This window comes from Muscardinus avellanarius (genome assembly GCF_963383645.1).
Source record: "Muscardinus avellanarius genome assembly, chromosome: 3".
Lineage (NCBI taxonomy): Eukaryota > Metazoa > Chordata > Mammalia > Rodentia > Gliridae > Muscardinus > Muscardinus avellanarius.
In genome coordinates this window covers 72,179,806-72,204,490 of record NC_137788.1, presented here as the reverse complement: position 1 = coordinate 72,204,490, position 24,685 = coordinate 72,179,806, and the positions used below count along the sequence as shown (strand labels likewise).

Sequence of the window (24,685 nt, the reverse complement as noted above, 5' to 3'; positions counted from 1 at the left end):
CTATGCCTAGACAAATGCATATATGTTTGTGAACACACACATATGATTAATTCACCCATTCTCATTCTTTTTACAGAAATAGGCTCATATATTATTGAATCCTTATAACTCCTGGATATATTTTTTATAACTGTAAATACAGAAACATTGACATTGAAAGATTTTTTTCTAAGCACTGACACCACATATTGAACATTAAAATACAACTTTATAACGAAGTTCAGGTAACTCTTGTAATTCACTCAGCTGCAGAAAACTAGTTGAGATACTTATTTTATATATTCATATTTGAAAAGATTAAGCAGGTGGTAGGTGGATGACCTCTTTTCCTCATATCCATGTAAATGAATATGAGCACAGGATGAAAGGGAGGTAAGAGTGAAGGAAACATATCTAGCCAGGTACACGGCACATGCCTAAATCCCAGCTACTGGGGAGGGTGATGGAGGAAGATCACAAGTTTGAGGCTAGAATGGCCAAATCAGTAAGACATGTCTCAAAAGTAAAAACAAACAAACAAACAAACAAACAAAGCACCCACACACCTAATATATACTTGTCTTTTCCTCACACTGAAAGGGACTTTAATTAATTATTCTTAACAAAAGCAGTCCTTTGAGTTTTTATGAAACATTCAAATTTCTATTGATACACATGTACAAGTCAGTTGGCAAGTTGGGCATGGTGCGTAGGCGTGTGGTCTAGGCACTTTGGAGGATTGAGGAAGATCACTTGAGCCCAGGAGTTTGAGATCAGCCTGAACAACAAAAATACTACCTCAAAAAGAAAAGAAAAGAAAAGAAAAGAAAAGAAAAGAAAAGAAAAGAAAAGAAAGAAGGAAGGAAGGAAGGAAGGAAGGAAGGAAGGAAGGAAAGAAAGAAAGAAAGAAAGAAAGAAAGAAAGAAAGAAAGAAAGAGAAGGAAAGAGCAAAAGAGGACTAGGTATATACTTACTAGGATTTTAAAGTTATGTCCAGAATCAAGGAAAAATAAACAGTTAAAATTTTCAAAAGTAATAGGATCATTACTACACATTTAAGTATTTCAAAACAATGAAAAATACAATGGTTTAGTAACAATATATTTCTATTAATAATTTCCACTTTAAGGAAAAATAAAATTTTCGTACGGAAATAAAACTGACAAATTTTAAAACTCCGATAGTTTATGGCCAGTAAAGAAAATCAACTCAAGGTTAATCCTTGAGTTGATTTTAAACACAATTTTAAACACAATTTATACTTCATCTCAAAAAACAGAAAAAGAATGTTCTAAACTCATTTAATAAGATTTGTGTAACAATGGACAAAGACATCACAAGAAAAGAAATTATGGGATATTTTCATGCATTAGACTGATTCAAAAGATCTTTAATAAAATATACATATACACATTTTAAATGCAATGTTGTGAATAAATTAAGTTTAACTCATAAAAAGTTACAGAAATATATCAGAAAACAGTATTATAATGCACTAAATCAAAAATATAAACTAACAAATAATTCAGTAAATTCTCAATACTCATTTATTATAAAAATCTTTACAAAGTAATAATAATAAATCGAGTAAATAACTTGACTAATAAAGGTTTTGTTGTCAGATGAAAAATTTATAGCAAACAAGCATCCCTGCTAAAGTCAGAATGATCTCCCATCAACAGGTTTTATTTAGAATTGCATTAGAGTACTCTACATAATACTGTACTTCAAGAAAAAACACATGGTATTAAGACTACAAGAAGGGAAAAAACTAATTTTACATAACAAAATTAACTACATAGTAATCATAAGGGACCATATAAACAAACTATAAAAAACAGTTAAGAATTTAGCAAGGCTGCAATAATCAGAATCAATTGTATTCCTACACACCAGGCAACAAATAATCAGAGTATGTAATCCAGACAGATCCGTTATTTGAGACAAAAATAAAAATCATGTTACCTAGAAATAAACCTAACTTTAAGAATATTAGACATTAATTTGAAAACAAATAACTTTATTAAAAGACTTAAGAACAAATAGAGGCTTATATAATGGCCTTAATTGGGTGGAACTAAAAAGATCAAACTGGTACTTCCTTTGAAATCGATGTATCAACAAAGTCTAATTCTAATAAAAATTTTAAGAAGATTGTGTGTGTGTGTGTGTGTGTGTGTGTGTGTGTGTATGTATGTATGTATGGAACTTGACACACTGATTTAAAAATTCCTATGGAAAACACATACCAAAAAGCAGATAGGACAATTCCTCAAGAAGCAAGGTTAAAAGAGCAAAAAAAAAATTTCTTAAGCAGGGAGCCAAAAAGGAAAACTCTTAAACAAGATACCAAAAACACCCATTCTAAAAGAATAGACTAATAAATTTGACTTCAGTATTAATGTAATAAGATACCTTTTAAAAAGTTAAGAAGGTACAGGTAGCATAAGTATTTTTAAACTATTACTTTTAATCTTCAAAAAACTAGTGTCCAGAATGCATAGGAGAAGTATGAAAAATAGGAAAATGTGTGGACAACAATTTCACAGGAAAGATAACTAAAATAGGCAAATAAGTACATTAAAAAGAATCAAAAGCATTAAGTAATCAGGGGAACTGCAAATTAAAACGGTAATGGGATCAATTCAAACTCATTAGATTAACAAAATTTATGTCAATAATAAAGTGCTGGCAGAGACAGTGATAGCATTACTGGTATTACTAGTGAGAATATAAATTAGTAAAACATGGTTAGAGACCAATTTGGCATTATTTAGTGAAGTTGAACAAGGGCATGCTTTGTCACTCAAAAATTCTATTTCAAGATGTGAGTACACATAAGCATGCATGTCTTGAAGGCACACAGAGGAGAAAGAAGGTATATAAAAACTTCCATTGCCGTTTCCTCATATTGGACAAAAAAAGGGAAGCCACTAAAATGACTGTTAATACAACAGTTAAATAACCGTGGTGTATTCTCAGAACAAATGAATGAACTAGAAATGCACATGTTGACATATATAAATGTTAAAAATATAAATATACGGAAAATTGTACAATTATATATTAGTGTGAAATCAATGTTAAAAACATCAATTTTTTACATGTTCACACTTGCAAAGCAATATTAAGGGGGGAATAAGCTTACTGAGGCAGGGGGAGAGTGTAAGCCTAGGATTTGGAGGCTAAGGTGGGAAATATAGTGAGACACAACCTCAAAATAAAAATGTCTAAAAAGGGTAAAATAAACTCAGGATGACAGTTAACCTCTTCTTTATCTGATCACAAATGAGAAAACCCATTCTCAATATATGAAATTTGTAATTCCATAAATAAGATGTTTTCAAAAGTGTTTGAAATGAATACTGTAAAATACCACGATATGGCTCAGCTAGGTAGTTGGTGCACAGATGTTTTTAAGTCTCTACATCTTCTGTAAGCCTGAAATAATATGCGTTGGTCAACAGGCTCCTAGAATGGAATATACTTGTTACATAGGATAGTGATCCAGAGCCTTAAGTCAAAAGTTGGTGCACTAGACAGAATTTTAATATAATTTTCTGTCCTATTTCTTTTTTCAAGTTTAGTATTGGATACAATGAGACAAAAGGAGAACAATACAAGAGAACCTCTAAAAAAAAAGCTATGACTCTCCCAGGAGGCCCTGCAATGTTCTCTCACATGGGTCTCAAGGTAAAGATGGCATGGAGGGGGACGAGGACAAACAGGAGCAGAGTCAAAGCCCAGCCTCACACCTCATGCAGCAAGAAGAAAATGTGAACCTTTATTGTCATGAATTGCTTCAACTACAGAATTTTTGTTACTGAAATATAACTTGGCCTAACTTGAGAAATAGAATCATACCAGCTACTAAGACCATTCGCAAAGGTCTTAGTAAAGACCTTTAAAGTTTAAAATAAAGAAAAATTTTTAAAAAATTATTTTTGGTGGTACTGGGGATGGAACCCTTCTACCTCTGGGCTATACTCTCAGACCTATTTTATATTTTATTTGGAAACAAGGTCTCTTAAGCCAGCAAGGCTGGCTTCGAACCAGTATGATCCTCCTGTCTCCGCCTCCCAAGCGGGAGGTTACAAGCATGCACCACCACGCCCGGCTAAAATAAAGGAAAATTTTAAACTATCTAATTCATCTTAAAGTCAGAAGGACAAAAGCAAACATTAAATGCATCATGATATGATACAACAGAAAGTTCTACGAGAGAAAAATTAAATATTGGCTAGTTAAGACTCTAGATATAATTATCGGTATACCAAGCACAGTAGTTAAATGATGCACTGGAGTAAAATAAGCCAAATCCAGAATATGAAAAATTTGTCAGGGCAAATCCCCCACCTGATGTCTTCTACAAAAAGAAAAATGGATTAAAATTCATATATAAGGGGGGCATGGTGTTACACTTGTAATCTCAGTACTTGGGAGGCTGAGACAGGAAGATGGCAGGTTTGCGGGCTACCTCAGCTACTTAGTAGGCCCTTTCAACTTAGTGAAACCCTGTTTCTTAATAAAAACTTAAAAAGTAGGTCTGGGGCTATTTCAGAGGTAGAGTGACTATGGTTTCAATTCCCAGCACCACCAAAAAAAAAAAAACAAAAAAAATCCTAAAATACCCTTTTCCTCATAACGAAGTATACAAGATCAGGTCAAGCAGAATTAATTATTCTGACTTCATTTAGTTGTTGAGTGATTAATCATTCTTATACTTCAGAGCAAATTCAGTATTTAATTTATTTTGATAAATTCAATTATTTAAAGTAAATGTAAAGTTTTGAATTTTAGGCATCACAGTTCAATTCATGTCCATTTTTCCCTACATATCCTTCTTTATGGTACTTCTTCATATAAATTCCCAGATGGAAACATTTCCTTGAAATATGCTACCATAAATAAGTTACCAATTTTTTTTTTTGATGAAAGAATTGTCTGTGCCATCCCTTCTCCTGTTTTTGTTGTTGATATATTTTACATTTTTACTTGGAGAACTTTTTACTTCACTAATGGATTTAGTAAACTATATTAGAATTCACTCTAACTTCTAATTAACAATTCTAAATTGATCAACCCTACATTAATAAAATTTTACTCTCCTACCAGTAGTCTCAAGAATGAATTCCCACTTTTCAGTGGCAGCATTCAAATTCTAAATTATGCTTCAAAACTATCTGTAGTTGCTTTGCAATTCATGAAACATGGATATTCTGCATTATGAATCATGTAGTTCACTGACCATATTTTTACCTGAAAGCAGTTGGTTTTGTTTAATATAAACATTGTTTGCTCAAGTTTTATGAGCTAAATTATTTGACCAGGTGAACACATCCCATAAAGTAATTTAAATTCATTAGAAATGTATTTTACAAAATGAAAAAGCATTTGCCACCATTTCATAGCAAGCACTTCCATTACTTAAGCAATCCATATTCTGGCATTTAAGTGTTCTTACAATTTTTTCTTTCTTGAATGATTTTTCAATTAGAAAAAACTATACAAGCATGCCCATAAAGCCACCTTTCAAAAGATATAGGGTAGATTCTGGTTTGCATTAATTTTATTAAGTATGATCAATAATTTCCTTTGCTAAAAGAAATAATTTAACAAAGAAAATTGGCACTGGGAAACCACAGACTCAGAATGAAAATGACACTTTCTTAAATGGCTGTGTTCAAAATAAAAATTAAATCTGAGAATCGATTCACTTACCAATATTTTCTGTGGGCATTGAGACCCTGGTTGGTTCCAGGAGATTGTCAGCCAGAACAAAGGCTCCTTCTTCTAACGTGTCAAGTAACATCGTTGCGGTGTGTGCTTGTTCAGATGAATTCATGTGTTTCCATGACTCCAAAGCTTCGGGTCTCAGAAGGTTGTCCACCGTGTCAACAATTGCCTATATTATTAGAAAACCACCATTAGTTTTGACGGTTTCTAAAATCAACATGATTTTTAATCCCTGACTACTGACAACTGTAATATTTCTCTGATATCATGATTTACTCATATCTCAGGACAGGAGATCACCTCAACAGCCTATACCTGGTCAAGCTGAAGTATCCCTGACCATTTCAAAATAGGACTAACTAAAGATTAGCAGACTGCTTTCTGATTGTTAAGAATATGGGTAGAAAAATGATTTTTTTGGTTTAATCATACTTGTTGAAGAAAAATTTAACAAACAGTAATAGCTATTAACTCTTTTGTGGTCACAGCTACTAAAGTCACCCTAATTATAATCTCAAGACTCGAAACTTCTAAGCAGAGAATAGGGATGTTTCTAGACTAATATTTATGCTCAAAACTTCAGCCATATTTGCTTTTTTTGAGCCTGAGCTAAAATAGTAACTAAAACTGTGCTCTATAGGCATTGTCTGCTTATTTTGTCACCATTTTTAAAACAGGGCTTTTTAAAGCTTATGTTATCTGCAAACATTCTTTTAATCCTTCTATCTCCCTATCTAGCTAAAAACATTTGAACAGTATACCTTAATTAGTGAACAATGGTCTGCTTTTAAAGGAATAAAGAAAGCAAGTAAAATATTCAAAAGCTGTATTGATAAATTAAGAAAAAGAATAAAAGCACCAATAAAGCCATTGTAACCAATCAAGTATAAATATTCACATATGTAGGCTTAACTTATTACCATGCAAAATGACTTTAAATATAGAAATCTAGCCAGTCAGCAACTGAAGGCAGACTCTTCTACTTACATACTTGCTATACCAATGCCCTGAGTATACCTCGGATAGCTGGAATCACTAGCTTTATTTACTATTTCATTTACTTAGTCATAATGTATCACTAACAACAGGTCTGAACTGTTATGATCTAATGTATAATCACTGAGGAAGAATAGCGTATATACATAATTTAAAGAACAACAATGAAAATGGCTAGTTTGAGGGGCTGTATGGAAATGAGCAGGGGGAAAAGTTGTTTGAGGCTGCTGTCAAAGTAAGATTAATTAGCTCAATCCATCTTAATATCCTCCTTCTGCCTGCCTTGTGAGCTACCACGACCTTCCTCACAGGTGGAAGATACTTCCGCGTGGCACTAAAGGCTCCCCCCACCTGCCCCACGTCATGGGAGATAGAAGAGTCAGAATGCCCACATTGATACTGCGGCAGCCATTAACTAGAGTGGGACAGGAATTGGTCTGCTGAGGCCAGATTCATTAGTCACCAAGAAATACAGACTGGAGCCTCTAAGCCAAGTTACAAATCTTCTGTCACAAAGTAGGAGCTTTGCTTCATTTGCATAGTAAAGTCGGCTTCTCATTTGTAATTTAGGGGATTTTATTAGTCTTATCTGAACAGAGAAGCTCATTTGAGACATACTGAAAATCGCACTGGTCAGAAATTAAGGTCAGCCGGGCGTGGTGGCGCACGCTTGTAATCCCCGCGATTGGGAGGCTGAGACAGGAGGATCACACAGGTTCAAAGCCAGCCTCAGCTACTTAGTGAGGCTCTCAGCAACTTAGTGAGACCCTGTTTCCAAATAAAATATAAAAAAGGTCTGGGAGTATGGGAGTATAGCCCGGAGGTAGAAAGCCTCTGGGTTCCAACCCCAGTTCCAAACCCCCCAAAAATAAAAAAATTAAGGTTATAGTGAAATTTACTATGTATACATGTAACCCAGTGATGGCATGTTTTATTGAAACACTTATTTATTACCACTTGTACTTTTCTAGTGAGATCAAAATTATCATTAGCCTAATCATATTCCTGAAGTAGTCTTTTCCTGCCAAAGTGGAGGAAATTCTATTCTTTTCCCACCGAGATATATGTCCTGGGCAACATACCAATTATTACATTTCATACATTAACTAATGTCTTAGAAGTGATCTGAACATACAGACCTCAGCAATTATTTATTTTCCCCATTAAACAGGCTGAAAATAGGATTCTCAGAGGATGACTACATGAAAATGCTCTCCAACAGCCTTTTCTTTTAAAGTTGTCAGGCCCAACAATGTCTTTTCCTAACTAGTGAGACATCCATCTCCCCTCCCCCAGACCTTGCCAATCAAAATTAGAGAAGCTATGGCTTTTGAGTAACTTCTACATTATGAAACTACAAAAGCTTCTTTGTCATCATATTATATGCGTTAGTTTGTCAAGGTTTGATTTACCATGGTAGGGTTAGAAAATAACTATCTCCTGAAAAAGGAAAGCTAAAATTCACAGAGCAAATTAAAAAATGCAATTTGGTGTTAGTACTGTGATCTACCACATAGAAGTAGCACGGCATAATCCCATTGTTAAGACTCAGCGTATTCCCAATTACTTAGATATGCCAGGAAGAAAAACTAGCTGGAGTAAAGAAGGATTCTGAGCTGAACAGTAGGTCTCTGCTCTTATTAGCCTGATCAAAACCAATATGTAATGTATCCCGATATCACTGTCACACTATTTATATTTCATTTTAGTAACCCATCTCCATATCAACCTGATTCTAAGAAAGACCCCTAAAATTTTCAAGACAAAGCCTATTTCTTTTAAGAGTACACCACAGAAATAAGAAAGCAGTGACTTTTTCATGCACATACATTATGACTATACAGTCTTTGATAGGATAAACTGCCAAGAATATATCATAGCTGTTTTACTCGAGTTGCCTTTTAATCCACAGTGATGACAACAGAAAACAAAAGAGACTGTACGATTACTTTCCAATTCAGAGGGGTTTTTCATTAAAAGTCTCGTACTTTGGGATGAATGGAAAAGCAGATTATTAAAATAAATTTGCTTATTCTGAGAGCAATAAACCTGTGACAAGCCAACATTTGTACAGCTGATATGGGGCACATTATATAATTATCAAAGACTGAAATATATTGGATCATGCAGCAAGATGGCAAAGCGTGGCGGGTAGCTGAAGAAGGGAGAAAGCAGTGACAGCTCAGGAGAGATACCTTAAGGTAAGCCCTGCATGTCTTCTCTCGTTTTTGGAGCTTTTAAGTAAAAGAAAAGAAAATCAGAGGTTAGATTTTTTTGGCTGAAATGAGGAAAAGAAGAAATCCTCAAAAATTAGGCTGGTGTTCCAGAGTTCAAAGTTAAGCTCAGCAGTCCTCTGGATGCATGTATTCTAGTTGCCCAAACTGCTTTTTACAGTTTTTAGCTGTATTCTTAAGTATGCTAATCCAAGGCATGTTAACCAAAAAGGGGGAAAAATAGAGGGTAATAAAATATATAATGTGGTTAAAAAAAAAGTCTATTTTTAACCTTATGGAATGATATTCAACCACAGGGTTGAAATGAATCTAATATAAACACAGTGTGGTTAAAGTAATTATTAAATTAACACTAATACAAAATATCCCTGCAGAGGGAATCCTCTTCTTCCAAAAGCTGCCACTAAAAGGAGGATTTCAGTGACTGAAATTCCTGGGTATGTCACAATTTTGCTGCCACCTTAAGAGCTACGTGTATTAGCATAAAAAGGGCATCAATTGTATAACGTGTAATTTCTCCAAGTGCAAATAATGCACACTCCAGTCAGACTACTGGACACAATCAGAGGGGATGCAGTTTGTCAACAACTAAAATCTCTCCGGTAATTATTATTATTTATATTTGGGGAGGGTGCTCCTTTCTCAACCATAATTCTTTCCTGGGAAATGAACCAAATGAGGAGTTTTGTTTCTAAGTGTATGTTGAGGGGGCCGGAGATTTGGCAACCAACTACTGGAAGAGTGGAGAGCTGCCATACAACATGTCTAGTTTAAAACAGCAGAAGGGTTCTTCCTACCTTGTTATAACTCCGTCCAGCTGAATCCTTCTCACTAGGTTTCAGCTCCTGCAGCTGTGCATCGAGGATGTCTACCAACTGCTCCATCAGTCTCACTGAAGAACTTACGTCCCCCGCAAACACCGGCCCTTTGGTATGTTTAGCCAGTTCATTGGCAAGACTAGCAGCATTTTCTCCACTTCGGATCTGAAATGACAATTTGTATTTTCTCAAAAAATTCTTGTTCTGTGTGTGGCTTCTAGTTCTCAAGTACTTCTGTTGTGGTTAAAGAAAAAATATATATATATTTTTTGCAAATATGTCAAAATCTGCAATCAATTGAGACCAATAACTTTCTCTTCATCTCAGAAGATTAAAGGCTTTTAGATCTTCCACACACAAAAGAAATTCTTAATCAGTTAAAGGAAACAAAAGGAAAACAGGAAAGTCCTTCTTAAAATTTTTTCAGCCACCACTCACTGTACTGCAACAATTCAAAATTGTTATTAAAAAATCTAATTCCAATGATCTGGAATTTAAAGCAGAAAGTAATCAGTGTGATACTCAGGGTTATTATCTAGTCTTTGTATTTCAAAAGGGTAGGTGGAGATGGAGAAAATGAAAGGGTACTGCATTACATTGCAATAGTCAAGATACTAATGCCTTTTAAAATCATTTTACTCATTGTTATCATAATCACATATGATATAGACATCTGCTTGCACTCTGTGGATTCAGTTGCAAACTTAATGATATTTGATTTATGAGGCCAATGCACTATTTGTCTTATGAACATCAAAAGAAACAGAACAAACTATAAGTGGAATTAAACAAGTATATCCTCATTAAAAAGCTTAACATAGAAAACAGCACATCCAAACACATGTAAATTCCAGTAAATAGTTTATAGACAAACCTTATACCTAATTTTTCTACTTTCATACTGAACAAAGAAGAATGAAGCTGGTTTAAAAAACAAAAGTAAATTATTTAGGTTAGAAGTTAAAGCCCTAAGTCACCAACGGGTATTATAAAAACGCTCCAACCAACCTTCTGAGCCAGCTGATTTACCCAGTGTGAGGTACAGTTGCTTAGATCGGGGCCCTTAGGGTTCCATGTTCCAGTGGAAACCATGCAGAGATACGAGGCAGTTCCTGCAACAGATGTAGAAAACAACAGTGAAATTGAAACCATTTTTCTGCATGCATTCGGGAAATCAACGATGATGATCCTAGGCTGTGTGTTAAATTTTGAATAAACACTAATGGAAGTAGTTGACAATAACTGACAAAAAGTAGAGTATAATGTAGATCAAACAGTAAGTATAAAGTCAGCATAGAAATATCAGACATTTACAGCAAACAAACAAAAAGCCCTTGATTTTCTTGGGACTTGTCCAAAGGATGCTTGTAATGAGAAAGGCAGCTGTAAGAAAGCCTCACTAGAGGCCTTGAGAAAAACATCTCTGGCTGGACCTATCTCTGTCTTTAAGAGGGAGAGGTAATTTGGTATCTGACCTTAAATGACTTTTACAGCTTAAGCATCCATAAGTTGTCTTACAGATACTACATTACTAAACTAACAAAAATAATAAAATCCGCTTTGTAAATATCTTTCTTTAAATAAAATCACTTAAGTGTAATTTAGAATCTACATACTAAATTTAAAAATGTACGCATGGTATTTTTATAGGAAATACCTCTTGTTCCCTTGGGGCAAGGTCTTTCAACCATCATTCCCCTTTGTGTCTGAGGCCACTTTATCCCCCTCGCGTCTAATGCTTCGCAGAATCTCTCTGGCAGGGGAAAAATATTTGTTACAGGAGGATTTTTGGTTGTAGAAACTGCTGGAGGTGGTTTTGTCCCTCTGTTTCCTTCCTGCGATCCAGCTACAGTAGTGCTCATGGGGCCTTTCTGTGAAGTAGTGCTTGTGGTTGATACTGTGGTTTTGAACAGCTCAGCTGAAGAAGTTATTGTCACAGCTGTGGTAGGCACTATGGAAAAAAGATGAGTGTATTAATCGCCAACACACACTCACAAAGGCATGCACGTGTGAATGTGTACGCAGACAGGCAAAACCCTACCCGTTCATATGCTCCCAAACCATCAAACAAAATTGTAACATCACTGGGTTGGTAGAGAAGAGTTTCTCTCGTTTTTTATCCCAATTTATTTCTTTGTTGGCTAAATGATCATAATTTGGGCTATCCTACAGCTTTTCTTGTATGACTCTCCGAGTTAGGTTTACTTTTTAGTAAAATAGTTGGTGGTACAATTTGAGTATTTACCATATACCAACTAACAGGAAATGGGTAGTTTATAATGTGGGACAATTTTATTCTTATATAAATTCATATTCTATAAACAAATTTGAAATATTGACTAACATTTGACAATTACATATAATTAGGAAAATACAAAGATTTAAAGTCATCTACTCTACATCTTGCAGGAAAATAAATATGGTGACATCTTTCTATCCAGCAGCCATTCTTGCTCTGGAGAGTTTTGGCCATGCCTGATTAGATAAAAAAGAGAAGATGAGCTTGGCATACTTGTGCTACTGTAGTATACAATAGCTCAGTCTGGCATCATTACTTTTGAAAGGTAGAGCACCTAGTTCCACTCAGGAATGATAATACCATCTCTTATTGATATAAAAGTTAGATCAAATCATGCCTAGTTGCAAACCAACAGTGCATATCATATTCTCTCTTAAAAGAGAGCACAAAAACAACTATGATTACACGTTTCAAAGAAGAAAAAATTTCCTTTTGTTAAAATTTTTCTAACACTACTTTCAAAGAGTTAAATCAATTGGCTTTAAAAAAAACAGAGCTCTGTTTCCCTACTAATTAACATTTAATTAATTTAAATTATAATAAAAACTGTCAGTAAAAATGTAATACTACCATTTAAAATCTGTTGGATGACATCAAAATCAAGTTTTATCGGTATTTACATATTGCTGACTCTAAAACTTTCCATATATAATGTCTTTCGTTGTATGAATATAGCAAGCTAAGTTTATCGTTAAACATTCACAAAAATATAAATTTTGTTTCAGCTAATATGTAAGATAAATGCTACTCATTAAAACTTATTAGAAAAGAAGATTAGAGTGCCACTAGTATGTTTAAAATTTTAAGTTCTGGTTGACAAATTTATTTCAAGTAATTCTGACACAACCAAGAGTATAGTAAGTTTACCAGAAAAAGTAGTACGTATGTATTTTTAGTTCCTCAGTAGTAGCAAATGTTATCACTAAATACACTACACACGTTCTCTTCCTTTTTCCTTTCTATTTCAAGAGAAAGTTCTTAGGCACGTGTTTTATTTCCAGGGCATAATTTATTGACCATATGAGAGATGCCATGTACATCCGTCAGACATCATGCCTAGCCAGCTGCTGCAGAAACCTGTCTGTCTTTTTCTGTAAAGCACTTGCCTGACATCTTGTTAAACCTCTGTAATTTTCTTTTGATTACAATGCAGTAGGCTTTCAGTGCTTTCTCAATTAACATTTGTCAGAAGCGTCACAATCTTCTGCCGAAGCATCAAACGACTACAGAGGAATCAAATCTTAAAGGGGAGTGAGCCAAAAAAGAAAGGGCAGAAGGAAATGGCTTGGTGTTATACCATCTTATGTCTCTAGCCACACTGTACTAACCAATACTCATTTAATCCCTGAAAAAAAATCTATATAAATGCTACAATGTGATTTGTTAGCTCAGAGTCAGTAAAGATGCGTGATAACCAAGTCAAGGTTGATAACAAAATGACCCCCACCGAATGCAACAAAACAACATCAACAACAACAACAAAAACTATTTGCAGCATTTCCACCATCAGGTTTCCGTGTATTTTTTTGCCAATGTATTTGCACATTTTTAACCATTTCATTACTACAGAAGATTAACAGGAATTAATATTTTCTTCAAAGGTAAATTAGTGAAATGCTGGGATATGATGAAATTGTAAACTATAAATGCCAATACTTGCCCCTTTAGGAGAACAATAAAATGCCTAGGATTCTTTCAAGACCAGAATTTAGCCATGCTTTAAGGCAAACAATTTTTTTTTAAATTTCTGAAGCTAGAAATGTAGTTTCTCCAGGTGGAGACAAGTCTAATAGGGCTATGGTATAATAAAATCTTATATTTATTCAGCATTTATGTGCCAGATGTTGTGTAGATCACCATCCATGGGATCATCAGATCATCTTAATCCTTACTGCAACCTCATGAAGTACACACAAAATTATTTCATTTCGCAGGTGTAGAAACTGAGCCATGAAGAAATTGATTTGTTTAAAGTCACTTGTCCACATTCTTAAATGCTTCAATCTTGTTTCTAAGTAAAGGATTTTCATAGACTTGGAAAAAGCATGGCATCCTACAATGCAGTCTGCCCTTATTCTGAAGAATTTGGTTGATACTTTTGCATAGATCTCTAAGATAAAGACAACTTATGAGGCCAAAAGCTGAAAGCCCAAGAATATCTTAGGAACACTTGGAGAAAAGAGACACTTTCCTCCAAACTTCATTTTTTGTGTACAAAGCTCCATTTATCAGGATGCCGTATGAAGCAACCAGATGAAATGACTTAGCATTCTGCCTACCATTTATCACCGGAGTACAGAAACCTAAGAAGCTACACTAATAAAACACATTTATTAGGAACTCAGAAAGATTTTAGCAAATATACAGAATGGCTCAATTTACTGTGATAGTGTTTACCAGGAACTTGCTGTTTATTACCAGTATCAAGCAATTTGAGGGAATATCTATTAATGATAAGGGAACTATTCCCTCCACTGAAGTCCAAGACATGTACTATCCTCTGCCTGAACAAACTCTAGCCAGAGTGAGTCTGTAGCCTACAAAGGCAAAACTAACCACTCATTAAATTGACCCTTGCTCAATGTCTAAAAACACTAATCATCCCTTCCTTCCTTCCTTCCTTCCTTCCTTCCTTCCTTCCTTCCTTCCTTCCTTCCTTCCTTCTTTCCTTCCTCCCCCCCACCATACTGGGGACCGAAGGCAGGGGCATTTCTACCTTTGAGCCAAAAGACCACTCATTCATCATCAACAGAAAGGTATTCAGAATATGTGTAGTGTATGCTGAATATTTCCTAAGTATAAATAAAACTAGCTTTCCTGTTAAAAAGGTTTTCTTATAATGGGAGTATCTTACTTCACAGTTAATCTAAGATAAATATTCAGGAACTGTTAAAAACCCAAGTAAAGATAGAATGTTTTGAGAATAGTAGAGTGCAGAGCTGCACACCAGTAATCCCAATAATCAGGGGGCTGAGAAAGAGGGATGTTTAGAAGCCAAACTCAGCAATTTAGCAAGACTTTCAGCAACTCAGTGAGAGCCTATTTTTAAATAAAAAATAAAATAGGGTATGGAGGAGAAAGGGCAGGACTCAGAAGCAGAATGATTCTGGGTTCAATCCCTAGTACCAAAAAAAAAGACAATGTTTTGATATAAGAATATCAAATTTGAGAGAAAACGTAAGTAAAATGAAAGAATCCAGATTAATAAATGGAAAAAAGTGTTACAATAGGACTGGAAGGGGTTTTTCTTAAGCCCATGCTAAAGAGGAGGAGAGTGAGAGGAACATCAGATCCAGTGTAGGAAAATGGAAAAAAAAATAAAACATGCAAATACAGTATAAATCTAAAAATGCAAATTAAAAAAAGATCAGAGTTTATGCTATAAGGAATTAACAAAAAATCTTAGGTTTGTCAGGCTTGGTGTCACACTCTATAATCCCAGTACTTGGGAGGCTGAGACAAAATGATCACAGATATGAGTACAACTCAGCAAGGTAGTGAGGGTCTCAGCAATTTAGAAAGACCCTTTATCAAAACAATGATTTCAAAGGTCTATAGATACAGCTCAGAGGTAGAACAACCCTGGGTTCTACACACACACACACACACACACACACACACACACACACACACACACACTCATAATGAAGAATGAATTTTAGACACATGCATGGGGGCACAAGCTGTTTGACAAGATGTATTTGGTGTATTTTAACCAAATAAGTCAATTACTGCTTTATGAAAGGCAAAAACCTAGTTTCTCTAATTGTGCTGTCCTGTCAGTTTCTTAGATCTTGCTTTTTTACAGCTGATAGTGGATTACTGATCTGACCTAAATCTATGGGACACAACAGTTCTGTAAAACCCCACCTATAGACACACAGGTAGCATACGTCTTATGAGAGAGAGAGAGAGAGAGACATGAGTCTCTAAAAGCATGAGAAGATAAATTACAAAGAGGGAGGGAATAAGAATATGGGTCAAACATCAGCATGAGAAAATTAGGTCGGGTAAAATTTCTTATTACTTAGGGTTTAATAAGGGGTCAATAGGAATTTTTTTATATTCGGGGAATACATTTAAGAATGGATATTTTGCATGACAAAACACCGTTACAGGAACACACACTTGTAACATGTGTCCAAATTTCTCATTTTCAAAGCTGGCAACTGCTCTTTTCAAAAAGCAACTAAATTATCCCAGACTTTTTCATCTGAAATGTACCAAAATATTTACTAGGATGTATGCTGTCTATGGAGGATGAAATTAGTATTCATCCTTTCATTCAGTGAAGAATTTTTTGACTAGTAGATAGATGAGTTTTGTTGAAATGAATCTATATTCAACATTATTAACAATCCTTTACTGTTGCCTGATCATGAACTTGCAGCTTTTAAAGCATTTTCTTTCTCTCTAATGAGGGGAAAAGATTTGCTGCCACCCAAGAAAAATGTAACAGTTGTCAGAGTAATGCAGGTTGCAAAAAGGTTAATTCAAGAATCAATACAATTTTAACCAATGCCTGAAGTTTATCAATGCTTGAAGTCTGCCTTCAGAAACCTATAGGATAAATAAGAAGCAATGCAATAGCTTTTGGAGGTAAAAATAAATACATAAAATATCCCAAACTGATGGCCTTACGAATGAGAGATTATTGTGTTTACATTTTTAAAATAAATGACTCTAAGATACTATCAATATTTTTATATATGCCCTAAAAGATCTAATTAAGCTGAATGTGGTAGCACATGCTTGTAATCCCAGTACTTGGAAGGCTGAGACAGGAGGATCACACAGGTTCGAAGCCAGCCTCTGCTACTTAGTGAGGCTCTCAGCAACTTAGTGAGACCCTGTTTCCAAATAAAATATAAAATAGGTCTGGGAGTGTTGGCCGGAGGTAGAAAGCCCCTGCGTTCCATCCTCAGTACCACAAAAAAGATTTAATTGTTGAAAATTACTACTAGTTTTAAACTAAAAAAAAAAACAAAAAACCTCCAAGCATACATGATTTCAAGAAAAAAGAAGCACCTCGCACTCACTAAGTCAATACAGCATTATTGCTCTTATGTATGAACAAAATCCACACATTTTGGTAATGACACTATTTAGAACTTACTAATGATATATTTTAAAATATGAGTGGATATGTTTATAGATGTGAGTATATTTAAGTGTGTGTGTACTACCCTAACTGAAGGAAGAAGAAAGATGATCTCTGTTTCACCTTGTTAAAAAGACTAATTTAATTACTCTGAAAAATTTTCCAGTTCCTAAGTTTTGAACTCAATAATTTGAAAATTCCAATATACTTAGTATTCATTTCTATCTGATATCCACAAACATCATTGTTCAAACAGAAAAGATTTATATAATTAGTGAAAGTTCTATAATAATGCATTAGCAGTTTACTTTTATCCTGAATATGAAGTAACTGGTTTTAATAAAACATTTAATTTACACTGAAAAAATATTTCTCATAGAACTGAGCTCATCTGATCAACCAAAATTTCAAAAAAAAATTATTATTTTTAAAAGTAATGACCCTAAAGAGAACACAAATCTGAAAATGCTAACAGATCTGTAATCATAAATCATCACTTGGGATTATTTAATGCTTAGTCCATATGTGACAGTAAAAATCACGGAAATATGGACTGCAAACTGTCACTGATTTATCAGGAAATAAAATGTAACTTTACATAGAACTAGAAAGATGTTTGAAGACTTCCTCTCCTTTCCAGAGAACAGACACCAAAACTTCAGAACACTTCTACCTGGCACTGTACATCAAAGGCAGCCCTTCTCTTGGGACTGTGTAACACACATTTCCTTTAACCACTGGCGCCAAGAAGTTAAAAGGTCTGCACATAGATTATAATCAATTCAGAAGTCAGGTAGGCAAGAAGAGCTAACAGGTTTGTAGCTGCTATTATATTTTTAGCAATGAGAAATCTAAACTGACTAGTGATGCTACAATTTCTTGACACCAACATTTAAATGTAGAAATTCAGAAAAAGAAAATTGAACAAAATAAAGCTAAAATATACCACTTTGTCTTCTGTGCTTTAACTACAAGTTGGAAAAGAAAATACATGGTTGGATTTGTTTTTTGGGGGGGAGGATTATGAAGTCTTTTACAAGTCAGTAAACAAGCAAACATTCTTACCTTGGGCAGGATCCGGTGGACCAAACTCCAGAGAGTACCGTAAAATGAAGTTGTTGTTCCACACATAGAGTTGGTTATCTCTGGGATTGTAATCCACTGCAGCAATATACTGGTACTGGTTGGGGAAGGGAACATCTACATATTCTCCACGGTTCAATCGTGTGTTGTAAATATAATCGATTGCGTTCTTTCCCGTCTCACTTTCATTGTCTTGATAAACTGACCTGACCACGTAGAGGACGCCACAGATCATAAAAGCATTGGATGCTGCTCGTTTGTCATAAACGGTCTCCCACGTTGCTTCAAATCGGAGAGTGTAGGGATTCAGCTGGCTAATAACTATCATTCCATTGTTCTGTTCAGTGGCATAAATGACCCATAAGCCATTTTCATCAACCGCTAGGTCGATATCAGTTTTTCCTCCCCATCTATAGGGAGAGGTATCATGGTAGTTGGCATAATTAATGATGGCCTCGCCACTCTTAATTCTAGTCCTCAAGTCAAATTTCACAATATTCCTGGTTCTTTCTTTGTTAAAGAAGACAGCACCATCATATACCACAAATCCAGTACCATCTACCCGATTTGGAAGTTTATATGTTGTTGTTTGGCGACTGTTTTGAAAATCTTCTAAAGAAGCATATTCTATTAAAGTATCAGTGCGGTAGGGAGTCCAGGGCATGAAATAAATTTTATCTGCAGCCTGAAGAGGGTCCTTGCACCAAGCACCTGCCTTTTGTTCAGCTTCATATATACATGGTGAGTCCACAATTGCTTTCAAGGTCCCAGGACACACAAAAACTAACAGTAACAAAGAAAAAACAAGAATTAAGCCCAGTTAAAAAAAATTATACTTGAAATCAAAAGTCTTACTAATAACAAATAAAAAAAGAAAAATTTATTTTATTAGCATTTAATTTTACCAAAATTTATACTTTACACAAGTACTATCATTCTTTTCTGAAGTTATCATAATCAGTGTTTTAGCATACAAAGTGCTTGGGGGTTTGTTTTCATAAATACAAACCTATGTTTAAGATCATTCATAATTGAGCTAAGAATTCAAAATTTTCAAGTGGTTTTGCCTTATAATTTGGTAGCATGCGCTTTACAACTTTGAATGTATGCATAATAATGTATAAAGTATTTCATTTTATTCCAAATTTTATACCCTCCAACCCCTAGCCCACCCATAAGCCCCCATCACCAAAGTAAAACCACAAAATAAGGCAAATATAACAGAAAACCCAATGTGAAGACGTAATTGTAACTTTTGCAGAAGTTAAAGGTGCTTCGATTAAAGGAACATAAATATTAGGAAAATGCAATCAGGAGCAGAGAAAAGTAAATACAAGGAGCAGTGATGAAGCGACCCGGAGGCCCTGTAACCATGGCATGCTATGGAGAGGGTTCTGGAAGCCAGGCAAGATGACACTTTAATAATAAGAGAATATCCAAGGGTGTCAGAAAAGAGACAAAGGGTAAAAAAAAGAAACAGAGAAAGGGCAGCAGCCCTTCGCCGACTTCAGAATTTTTACCCCATCAACAGATTTAGCAGTCATAAAATTTCATTGTAAACAGTCGATTTCTTTATGAGGTGCATTTATGAGATCCTGCTGATTATTTTAACACAGGAGTGTCATGGGGGAAAGGGGAGGGAGGAGATTAACATCCATAAGGCACAGAACAGGGAGCTGGGGTTCAGACTGTATACGTTATTTACCTTTTTGCTCCACTTCTATTTTAAGCATCAGAAGAAAAATAAAAAAAGGTGCAAGGAAAAAAGAAAAAAGATTAAAATAAATTGACTATTAGTCTAAGATTGAATTCGTAATAGATGCTAAATATAGGAAGAATAAGTAGCTGTACTACTTTGGATAAAGAGAAACACACACAGGAAAACCTAGCAGGAGAAAGATTCTAAAGTTACATAAAAGAACATGGATCAATCATTTTAGTAGATTAAGGAGGCAATACAAATATGTTGGCATGTTGTTTCACTTAGAGCACCTGAATAAATAATGAAACTCTTCACTAATGCATGCTATACATACTCTTGCCTTTCCAAAGTCACTCAGCAGTCTTATCACATTTTCCTTTACATATGTATGCTATAGACATAAATGCATGCACAGGTATATCACCCTCATTTATCTTGTGTGAACTCAATTACTCAAATGACTAAAATTCCACAGGTATATGAACAGGAAAATACATTGATAAAAATGGCAGCTCAGTTTTAGAGTTTAGGTCAAATTTAATCAATAATCATATGGTTGCATTTTATTCAAAGATATTCACATAAGAAATACATAATGATGCACTTCAGTACATGTTTCAATTGCTTTTCTATTATTATACTGCTAGAAAATTCCATCCTAACCATCAAAAAAAAAAAAAAAAAAAAAAAAAGCCTAAGCCTCCTTTACAGGAATATATCAATCTCCCCTCGGCCCCAGTAGGGATTTTGAAGGGTGAGGTAAGGTAAATCTTGACTGCTAAAACTTAGCAAAATGACTTTATTTAGGTCTGTGTAGCTTGATATTATAAATTTCTTATTTAATTTTTTATATCATATATAATACTAAATCTATTAAAAAAAAGTAAGCAAAATACATACAAGGGAAAAGCAAGCACAGTAGGCAAGGAGAAAAAGGAAGAAAGAATTATGGTTAGCTTATTATGACATTTTCTACTATCATTAATTTACACAGAAAGCAAGCCAGCATGCAACGACAATCATACTGAGCATTCAAAGCAAGTACCTTGACTCCACAGACCCCATGAAAGGCAAATGCTTTCATAAAACAAACCTGATTAGTAGTTATATGAGGTTAAGAAAGAAAATAAAAAGAAACAAAAAAAAGAGGAAAGGAAAAAACCTATAAGTAGAGGAAATGGATTATGCACTTAGAAAGGGCACTATATAAGATGCTTGTTGGTAAATAGTACTCTAATAATTATAAACCATAAAATACTATTTTAAATTGTACATAGGCTTTGAAGTATGTTGCCTGAATTTCATCAAATGACTGGATTGATTTCTGTGCTTCTCCCTCTTCTCTTATTAAAATGCATTAGGGTGTGCTAAGACTACATCTCCACACTGATTACCCAAAGAAAGTATAGTTGCACATTTCATTAAGATCTTAGCTTGATTAATTTTTTAAATTGCAATTATTCGTCCAGATTAAATATTGACCTTCTGAAATACCTCTGGGAGAAACATACCACATAAACATTTTTGTCACAGAAATAGCGTATAACCTTCTAGGTTAAGTCTCAACCCTCCCTTTACCACCTTAGTGTTTTTAGCCACTTTCAGGAAACATACTTGTTTTAAATGTATAGTTCTGACTATGTCTTAAACAAAAGAGAAATTCAATGTTACTGTCTTGGAAATAGTACCTGTTCCTAAAATCACTCTTCAATAAAGAGCAATATTATACCAGCTTAGAATCATTAATGGGAGGGGGTGGCAGAAAAATGAGTATAAGAAAAATCATTAGTGTTGCCAATGTTCATACTATATTTACATTTGGGTTTTTTTTTTCCTATAAAAGGATGATTTTACTAAATTAAGCTAAATGGAAAGGACAGGGACAATATATTTTTAAATGTTTCCTTGTCTAAAATAGATCCTTAAAATAAGTTCAACAAAGGATATTGAATATATATTTTATGTCTTTCATTCATTGAAAATGACTGGGTTTTAGTTTTTTACGTACACTAAAGTGACAGTTCAGTTACTGAGCAAAATATCAAATATGGACGGCTTCATTTATTTGTCATTTAACTGATATCACTTATAATTTAAAAATTGATGAATGGTATATAATTTGTAACTGTGATGAAAATTAAGAAATAACCAATTATAAAAGTAAAAAGAAATAAAACAAAACCTTTGATGGTGGATGAATCATATAAGTTAAGCATATTTAAAACAAAAGAAATCCCTACATAATGATTTTAATGAAAACCCAAATGATAGACATCTATCAAATTAGCCAAAATTTTATCAACCAGAAGAATTTTGAAATATAACAGAATTAATGAAGTCAGCATTCTTTATTACATGCCAAATATATGCTGCAACATGTCATAAAAGGCTGTATGACTTAATTTGTAACAATACATTTACTTTTCTATAGACCAAACACACAAGTACATGACCCACCAACATCAGTGGAGGACTACAAGGATACGCAAGACAAGAAATTGACCCAAACTAACTGCAGCCTACATACTCTGTATCTGAAGTGACACACTATTTCATTTTCAATAATCTCCCATGGTTTTTCATGAGTAATAATTCAATTAATAAATAGCAAAGGTACTGTTTTTCTCATCAAATAATATTGGTACCTATGACTATGGTATAATTCATACATAAAAGTAATTCTAAATAAGAAGAGTACAAAAATGAAAACCAAATGCTGTCTGTAGGATGCTAAATCTAATTTGGTCATTCTCTATCCTCCAAGATATGTGATGATATCTTTTAAGTACACAAATATGCAATTCACAAACTTCTGTCAGTAATAAAAAAAAATGCCCACTATACGTGAATTTTTAATGCAGACACTCTTGGGCAAGCGCCACAGTCACATGTAATGCCCATGCTGATTTATAAACATATTTTAAAAAACAGCAGCACTTCTAGCAAATTTATTATAAAGTTCTCAGAAATCATGAAAAATTTCTGATGCTTTTTAGTAACAGGATGAAAAAGTTTGGGACATACAAGATCCTGGAGGATTTGTTGTGGACAGAAACTGGCATAAAGCCAAATGGTAAAATATAGATAAAAAATGTTTTCTGATGGTGGCAGTTTTTATGAACTAAGTGTGAAAGGGGTATGTAAATGCTACACGGTACAATTACATTACTAAAACAGTGAAAGCAGGAGTCTTAAAAGCAAGTGAAAGAAATGAATGTAATGGACAGAGGCATAAGAAAAAAATGGGAGGAAAATAAGAAAAAGAAAAATGAATACACCGTGTTACATAAGATAAGAATAACCTAAAATGATTCCTTGCGTTTAATTTTACTATTAGTCAAAAGTATGTGATTCATAGTGTGTCACTACTGTACAGTATATAGGAATTACAATTACTTTTATTCTTTAGCAAGGAGTTTAAAAAAAAAAAAGCCACAGACTTATTTCTGCCTCGTGCAAACATCTAGAAAGGTAACGGCAAATTAATTACTGGGTTTTTTTTTTTTTTAAAGGACAAAAACTAAAAAGAACAAATACTTCTCTGAGTATAGCTATTTGCAAATTTAATGCACATGTTATATAATACTTCTGGAGAACTGAAAAAGTAAAATTTTGAAAGTTAGATGTTCCAGAAGATATCCACATTTTCCTTTCTTAAACAGCGCAAGAAATTACTTATGAGTCTGAAAATAATATTTGCTGAACACTGTTCTTGGTCTATAGACTAGGTTACAGGAACTGGCTCCAGAAAGACACAATTCTTGGCCGCTCTGACTGATTCCACTGTTTGGGAATGGATGCTGTATTCCTTCTCTAATTTGAGGACAGAAACCATGCTTAATTCAAGTGAAAGGGACTTTATGGAACAAAATTTTGGTTAGCTTAAAGAATACAATGTTCCTCTAGTGGCACAGGAAAATGAGTATGTAAGCCACCAACACTACTACACACAGGAGAAATGATACAAAGATCAGGGCGCTCAGTAGGCTTCCAATCCTACAAATGGTATAGAAAATACTGAAAACATAAAAAGCATCCATTTCACAGTAACACAGGAACACAGAGCAGGGATGAAAAGAAAAGATAATCTGTGTTTGGCCTTTAACTGACACCACAACAAGCCAATTTATCAAGATTGTGGCAGAGAGGACAGAGAGCATGTCTTCATAGTATGTGGAAGAATGTGTCACTACCATATTGGACTTAGAGAATTCTATTAGAATTTGGCCTTTGGGGTCTGGGTCTTAGTACATTGCCCAGGCTGGCCCCAAAATCCCAGGCTCAAGTGATCTTCCTGCTTCAGTCCACCCCAAAACTGGGATTATAGGTGTGTGCCAGCACACTCGGCACCAGTTGGATTTTGGGGGAAGAGTGTGTACAAAAACTGTTTCAACCTCTGAAAGTGCTGCTGCAACACTCGGAATTCAAATGCCTATGAACTAACGTGGCGTGACTTTTTTTTTTTTTTCAATTTAGAAGGTAAAGAAGAAAACACTATCAGGGTAACATATTCTAACTTTTAAGTTGTCTAAAATGTTAGGGCTTTTTTCCTACTGAAAGCATAGAATAAAATGTTAAAGTATAAATTCTGAGACTGAAGGAAAAACTACACAGCATTAGAATATTAGGCAAAGCCTATCTATAAAATTTTCAACCGAATTCTAAATGTCCCTCTGCAGAATCTTAAATATGATATTACAAAATGAAAAAATATGTGCAAGATTTTGTTTGATTCAT

General features: G+C 34.3%; 1 protein-coding gene across 23 annotated transcripts in view; it reads right to left on the bottom strand.

Annotated features, from left to right (window-relative positions):
• Positions 1 to 24,685, bottom strand: part of ADGRL2 (adhesion G protein-coupled receptor L2) — a gene marked incomplete at both ends in the record, with an annotated part of 154,781 nt that overhangs the window by 27,687 nt on the left and 102,409 nt on the right. For 12 of the 23 annotated variants that reach the window (XM_080690916.1, XM_080690923.1, XM_080690925.1 and 9 more), the window contains 5 exons: positions 5,701 to 5,884; positions 9,743 to 9,928; positions 10,772 to 10,875; positions 11,421 to 11,714; positions 18,229 to 19,029. In XM_080690916.1, the coding sequence (XP_080547042.1) occupies positions 5,701 to 5,884; positions 9,743 to 9,928; positions 10,772 to 10,875; positions 11,421 to 11,714; positions 18,229 to 19,029 (1,569 nt within the window). Of the gene's footprint in view, positions 1 to 5,700; positions 5,885 to 8,906; positions 8,946 to 9,742; positions 9,929 to 10,771; positions 10,876 to 11,420; positions 11,715 to 18,228; positions 19,030 to 24,685 lie in introns of all 23 variants that reach the window. The other 11 variants (XM_080690905.1, XM_080690921.1, XM_080690922.1 and 8 more) reach the window with 2 other exon arrangements.